Source organism: Perca fluviatilis, chromosome 6 (assembly GCF_010015445.1).
Source record: "Perca fluviatilis chromosome 6, GENO_Pfluv_1.0, whole genome shotgun sequence".
NCBI classification, from domain to species: Eukaryota; Metazoa; Chordata; class Actinopteri; order Perciformes; family Percidae; genus Perca; species Perca fluviatilis.
Window position 1 is genome coordinate 18,076,544 of NC_053117.1, and position 7,500 is coordinate 18,084,043.

At 46.1% G+C, this 7,500-nt stretch overlaps 1 protein-coding gene across 3 annotated transcripts in view; it reads left to right on the plus strand.

Moving 5' to 3' along the window:
- Positions 1-7,500, plus strand: part of setbp1 (SET binding protein 1) — a 54,130-nt gene that overhangs the window by 1,776 nt on the left and 44,854 nt on the right. For 2 of the 3 annotated variants that reach the window (XM_039802748.1, XM_039802746.1), the window contains exon 2: positions 5,130-5,716. In XM_039802748.1, the coding sequence (XP_039658682.1) occupies positions 5,288-5,716 (429 nt within the window). In that variant the 5' untranslated portion in view covers positions 5,130-5,287. Of the gene's footprint in view, positions 1-1,541; positions 3,840-5,129; positions 5,717-7,500 lie in introns of those variants that run through there. The other variant, XM_039802747.1, reaches the window with a different exon arrangement.

Sequence of the window (7,500 nt, forward strand, 5' to 3'; positions counted from 1 at the left end):
GGCCGTGCTTTGGCTGTGTGGTGAAAGTGAATGGCAGAATGCCACTGTTATCAGCAGCCCCCAGAAACCTCAGTCACAACCACAGCACCAGAAGATAAATAGACAAGCCCGGATGAGTCAGGGAAAGTGTGGAAAAATAGTCAGGTCTCCAGGATATATGGGATTGAAGGTGTGGAAATGAGCACTGGATGAAAAAAGAAGAACAAGGGCGTGAGAAGAGAGGCAATTGTGAGAGAAGTGCGTGACTAGATGGAAAGAAATGGGGTTGAGGGATGGATAATAGAGGTGATTTAGACTCTGAGGGAACCATCGATCTTGTCTTGTTAAGAGGTTTGGGGGAATTGAAACTCTGGCAGTGTTTTTGTGGCGTAAAAGTATGAAGCAGGCTATTAAACCGCCTATTAAGTAATGAGATGCCCATGACACCTTAAAATAAAGCATGAGAAATCGATTAGGTGTATCCCCTTCTGAGCTGGATACCTTGGGTCGAAGTAGGATCACAGAGGGGGAGGAGGGAATGTGAACGCCATCCAAGGACAAATCTAACTGTTGGCAGGCTCTCTTAACAGAATATCAGCACTGGAGCACCTTTTGGCAGAGCACACAGAAAGAGGGAGGGAGGGAGAGGTAGGAGGTGGAGGGTTAAGGAAAGAGGTAGCACGGAGAAGAGGGGAGAGAACAGAGGTTTGGGGAGGGGGTGAGGTGAGGGGAAGGAGGAAGACAGTTGGGGAGAAGGGGAGGTGTTTTTGCTGACAGCCATTTTGTGGCTTCTGCTGCAGTTAAAATGGTTTAACATTCATCTGCTTCTGCGGGGTAGTTAGGTGAGGATGGTTTTAGTGCTACCTGGCATATGGCTCATCCAGAGGAGTGTGTGCATGTGGGACTGCACAGAGCGCCTGCAAGGCCATCATTTTCTATTATGGCTGTCCCACACATGGTACTTTATGATTGTCCTTCTAGCCCTACAGCTGAACACATGCTTGTGCCATCCATGCTGAACTGGGGAGAGAAAGGGTTTTATTCTGTATTTCAAATCCAATTATTTCATGGTGTATTTCATATATATGCTCTTTGATGTGGACAGGCTAAAAAGATGGCTTCCTTCACCTTGCTCTGCTCTGAGGCAGAGGACTAATGGACTTCCAATTTAAAAACTCATGCTCGTGCCCACTGGATTTGGAAGTATTAAAAGGCAGGGGCCATTCCTTTTGATTTGTCTCCAACCAAAGATTGGATCTTTCTAGATACATTGGTTTACGTGATTGCCCCTTCACTAGAGTGCTGGAATAAAAGAGATAAATGAAAAATGAAAATGGCAGACAGACAATGTTCATCATCCCTGTGAGATCTACAGCCTGGGATGGCCATGCCTTTACTACATTCTCACATCAAAGTAAAGGGGGGAAAGAGACTCTTCACCTTGTGCAATCACATGGGCGTTTGGTGTGCTTGTGGATGTGTAAATGGGTGTGCCTGTGTGTGTGTGTGTGTGTGTGTGTGTGTGTGTGTGTGTGTGTGTGTGTGTGCGTGTGCGCGCACACATCTGTCTGCATGTGTGTATGAGCTATTTGTGAGTCCACCTCAGGCACTGGGGCTGTTGGGTATGCAGCCTTAAAAGGTTGTGTTTCTGCTGCCATCCCTCTCTCCCTCTTTCTCTCTCTCTCTCTCTCTCTCTCTCTCTCTCTCTCTGCCTTTTCACTCACACTCAGACACTACCTATGTTTTGTCTGTGTCTGTATCATTCAACATCTCTGTTCTGTCCGTCTGTATTCCATTATCAATTCTTTATCATAATTGTTTTCAAAGGACAAGGCAAAATGTTGGAGGAGTGTCTCATTCACTGCCTCTCACATCTAGCACAGGGAATAACCTTATGCTATTTGAGAGGGAAGCTGGTTAGCGCTGGTAGTTTTGAGAACATAATAAAGCTATTTATGCAGTGGGTCTGGCCTCTTACAATCACCCTGCTGTCTCAGGCTAGTTGAGGTGTGTATGTATGTGTGTGTGTGTGTGTGTGTGTCAGTGTGTTTGTGTGTGTAAGAGAGAGAGAGAGGAGAGAGGAGACAGCAAGGCTCAGGGTAGGCAAGGGAGGCCCGAGGAGGGGTCAGACTTACATAAACTCTCAGCCTGTCTGCCAGTAACAGAGAACTAACACAGCTTAGGGCAGCGAGCAGGGAGGGAGGAGGAATAGTCATGACCCAGCTAAGTAGTTTACACAGTAATGGCCCAGAATGAAGATTGCACTAATGTATGACGCCATTTCGTTGTCATACTGGGTTATGGTTGGGGTAGTGAGTCTTAAGAGACTCACCCAAAGTGGATAGGTTTCTTCTAGATGTGTGATGGTGTGGTTGTGGTTGGCAGCTGTCTCTTTTTCCTGTCATTGTCCTCAGTCACATGACAGACAGGGTGGCTTTCACACATGCCATGAGGGCGAGTCACCAAGCTGACATTAGGGACTGGGAGGTTCCTGGAGGACCAAACATGGCCATGTGGGCACTGTACGATCAGGTTGGGACTGAGCCTAGACTCTCTATCTTTTGGTTATCCCTGTAAAACTTTGAATCCTGAGAAGTTACTAAGACACCACAGTGGTTTTGCATGTGTTTGCCCATTAAATGCAAGCCTGTACTGTACATTACTGCTGACCATTTTCCCAAGAATACCATACGTTTTTGGACTGATTTCTTAACTTCCAGGCAGTCAGTGGTTTATATTGGTTTTAATAGTGTGAAAATCATCTTACTGAGACTTTTCTGAGATAGGTAATCTATCAAACTGAACATGTAGCTTCCTTTATTTGTGCATCAGTGTTACTGATGGATGTAACCCTTGTTGTCTTGTGGTTATGCAGGGAGCAGGGTATGTTTTGAAGACCGTGTTTAGTGAAAGAGTTAAATTAGGGAGGCTCTGACATCTGATATTTTAGACTGCCAAAAAGCATTGCACTCAAAATCTTTGTTGTCTTCAAATCAAACTCAAAAGGCAAACAATGACAGTGTAGAAAGAATAACTTGGTAGTTTCTTGCGTGAAATAGGTTGCTGTTCACCTTTTGAGGATTACCTGACAGCAACAACAGGGAACCATTTACAGAACAGTCTCTCCTCAGAAGGGAGAATGTGAAAATAATGTGACTTCAACATAAAACTCAAGCCGACTTAGGACTAAAGTTCCTTTTCAATACTGCACTTAATGAATGAAAATGGATTACTTCCAGGAAGGTTGGAAATCAATCTGAAAACTAGTAAGCTTTGGAAAATTTGTTGGCAGTCTAAAGTTGGCCGTGTGGTATAAGTGATGTGGCGTTCATAAGCTTAAACCACTGTTATGGTCCTTTCATACTTAACCACCATGAGACTTGCATAACCTACACCAATAACCCTAATGAGTCAGCTTTGAAATACTGTGGTTTCAGATTGATAAACTTTACGGCTAAAGAGAGGGTTTGTAGAAACAAACCTTTTCATTTTTATTTAATCTAGCGAATGCAGAAGAAAAATGACTAACCATTGACTTAGACCTTAGGGTTGGACACTGTTTATGTGCAGTCTTACACTGAAATACCACTGTGGATTATGATTATTCAATCACACTGTAATCACAGGGCAGCATGGTGGTACAGTGTTTAGCACTTTCGCCTCACAGCGAGAAGGTTCTGTATTTGAACCTGCCGGCTGATGCATGGGTTTTCCCTGAGTTCTCTGTTTTCCTCCCACATGCAGGTTAGGTTAATTGTGGACTCCAAATTGCCTATGTGTCCCCTGTGATTGGCTGGCGACCTGTCCTGTAGCCCACCTCTTGCCCAATGTCAGCTGGGATCCTCTAAAAGGATAAGCGGGTATATCTGGATGGATGGATTGTAAGCATGTGCTGTGAGGCCTGTTGGGTATTATGTTGGGGATCAGCTGTTAGTACAGTAGCGTGGGCTGGTACAGGAGTGCACACAGAGAAAACACACACACAACACACATATACACACAGTATATGCTGTAAACCTTTTGTGCTCTCAGGTCATTGTAAGTCTGCAGCAAGCGCTAAGCTTTTACTTGAGTCATGTCCGCAGGTAGTGGTCTAGTCTGGGTTCACATAAGTATAAATGGTGTCAGTCTAAGCTCAGTGTGTGAGACAGAATTCCCCACTCTCAGCTCAGTCATGCCTCATGTCATATTGACTGATGGGATTCCCTGGAGCTGTAGTGAGAAGTGTAGTCCAGTGTTTGTTTTGGTTGCTTTCTGTTTATAAGCCCGTGTGTACGTAAGACTGTGTAAGTGCATATGTGTGTTGATGTAAGTATGTAATATATATCTGCACTGGCATGTGCAATGATCCAGAAAGGAAAAACCAAATCCTGTGAGAAATGGCTATGACAATGTTTCCTCTAGAGAGCAGAAATAGCAGCAGGGGTGAATAAGTATACTCGGTGACAGCAACACTGTCATTTGTATGTGTATTTATGTGCATGGAGTTTTTCATGCATGTGTGTATCAATGCCAATGCATGCGTGTGTAAAACAGTTCAGACGCTGGTTTTTCCAGACCAGCTCGTAAACCACATCTGGGGAAAGAATTTAGATTCCTTCCCTCCGTCTTTCTCTGCTGCCTTCCTTTCTCCCCATGTGTGATTCCCTCCCTCCTTCCCTGCTCTGGTGAAAGGAAAAAACAGAAGTCAGCTTCTTTAATTTTTTTCTGTCTTGTCCTCAGGCTAACTTCAGCCTGGTTTTAGAGCAGAGAAGAGGAATGTCTTATTTTGCACACTGATCACTCTAGTGTTTGAACGGGCTCTGCTTCAGATCTGTCAGGGGATAGAATGAAAGGGAGGGAGAAAAGGATTAGCAAAGAGTGAGTAAAGAAGAGAGTAGGGAGAGAGGAAGGCAAGTGGTAGTGGATGTCAAAAATGTGTTTGTTTATGCGAGGTACAAAATGCAAATGAGAGCGCTGCAGCATGCCCCCACAGTTCTGTGATGAGCTTGTGTGTTTGTCTTCATACATAACAGGCAGCTAATGATGTTGATGGCAGCAGACAGGCCCGTGCTGAGAGGTAGAATGGAATAGAAGCTTTGGGGATGACAGGACTCTGTCTTAGTAGCTCTTCTTTTGGTCATCATATCATTTACCTGCTCTCTCCGCAGACTGTCCCTGGCTTCGCTGTGTTCCTGTGGGACAACCAACCCAACCCCAGTAGGTGATTGACAACAACCAACCAGCCCGACAGATTACTGTTCTCTATCTTCCCATTGGCTGGCTGCCACAGCTTCCCCCATCCTGACTGGCTCTGGCTGGAGCGTGGATGGAGCCAAGGGATCTGGTTGGCTCGGCCCGACCCAAAGAGGCGGAGTTACAAGGAGGCAGGGTGGGGCCAAATGAAGAGGACCAGGAAGGAGCAGGGGGCATCAGTTTGCCGCGCAGTGATGATGTGATTAATGGTGCCATCAGCGAAGGGGAGGGGCTAGAGGAGCAGGTAGAGGGGCTTCTGGAGGAGCAGGAGTTCTCCATCAAGGAAGCAAGTTTCCAGGAAGGAAGTCTAAAACTGAAGATTCAGACCACCAAGCGCACCAAGAAGCCCCCCAAGAACCTTGAGAACTACATTTGCCCACCGGAGATCAGGATGACCATCAGACCTCCGGTTGGAGAGGGCAAAGGGGGGCGGCAGGGACGGACAGGAGGCGGGGCAGGGCGGGGCCAGAAAGACGAAGAACGAGGACCCCCCAGAAAAAGGGTAAGTCACCATCCCTGGAAGTGCTGCCCCTTCTGTGTGTATTTAGTAGGTGTGCAGTATTTCATGTACAGTATGTTTTTCACAGGTGTAACTCCTTCTTTCTATCTCAACGTCTTTGAATTGACTGCTCCCTCTCTCCTACACTCCACCTCTTTCTTTACCTCTCTCTCTCTCTCTCTCTCTCTCTCTCTCTCTCTCTCTCTCTCTCTCTCTCAGTAGCTCGTTTCCCTGCTTGGTTACACAGGGTCAAAGTTTGCTGTGTAATTGAAACCAGTCATGGCTAGCTGAGATCACACAGTGACACACACACACACACACACACACACACACACACACACACACACACACACACACACACACACACACACACACACACTCACTCGCACTCACATAGGAGCTGAGAATAGGGCTGACATAAGCAAGTGACAGCTGGTGTCTGCTCTCTCCATTTGTGGTCATATACACGGAGACCTCTCCTCTCCTCTCCTCTCCTCTCCTCTCCTCTCCTCTCCTCTCCTCTCTCTCCTCTCCTCTCCTCTCCTCTCCTCTCCTCTCCTCTCCTCTCCTCTCCTCTAACAAAATCAGCTCTTGTGGGTCACGCCCCTTCATCCCCCTGCTCCATCACACCAGTTACACACTACACTGGTGTTTGGTGTGTGTGTGTGACACTGTGTACGTACAGGTCCTTGGGGGAATCTAGTGTTTGTAGTGTGTGTCGACCTACACAGTGGTGTGTGTGTCCAAACCTGAAAGCCATCTCCATATCACTGAGCTCGACAGGCCCAGCAGGAGCAAAGGCGTCATGTTGTCAACATGATGCTGGGCCGCGTTTTGCACTGTTGTGCTTCAGTCTTGTGGTTTGAACTCAAATTCAAGGGGCTCACGAGGTATTTGCATGGTCAGATATACCTCCACTTTTTGTCCGTGTTCAAAAGGGGTCTGATGCAACCCCAAAAAATACCAGTCATGATGAATCGGAAGGCGGGCGGACTCAATGGCCAATCTGATTGGTGGAGTGCTAACCCGGAAATGATGAGCGGGATGAGCCTGACTAATGGCTCTCAAAATCTGATGAAAATCTTTTAAACTGACCTTTGTCAATCTGAAATGAAGACAGATTCAGCAACTGTATGGCCTATTTCTCGCTTAAAATGTTTTCAGAAAGACGTTTCGGTGAACTATTTTCGTAAAATACAAGATCGTATTCCGAACGAGCCGCCATTTTGGTGTGGCTTTGAAATTCGGAAGAAGCCAGACCCACGGTTTTCATTTTTTGGTCGACAATACAGATTAGCGCCGCCTGCTGTTATGGAGACGTATTATGTCTCGCGTACGCGCAGAATGTACACTCAAGTCGGCGTCGCTTCGGTGTGTTCCGAGGCACTTTTTTGACCAACTCGCGGAGGCAGTCAGTCCGACTGCCTTTTTTCTGCCGAAGGTCGGCCGATGGGTTGGTGTGTCAGAGCCTTTATATTACTGTTTCCCAACTTGGGGGTTGGAAACCAAAAAAAGGAGTTGGAAGATTAATCTTAAGGGGTCACAAGATAATTACCAAGAGAGGCAGAAAAAAACATTTCTGCTACACACAGTTTTTCTGCTAATCATTTTTTCTAATGAATTACTGGATCATTTTAGTTCTTCAGGGCTACACAATGTTATGTTGATAAAGCAAGGTTGGTTGAACTAGTAAAAACCAGTAGGCATTTGCAATAGGTGACAAGGGGTAGGAAATACATTGCTTCATAAGCCAAACATGTTTGTGTGTTGGGTTTTTACAAACAACT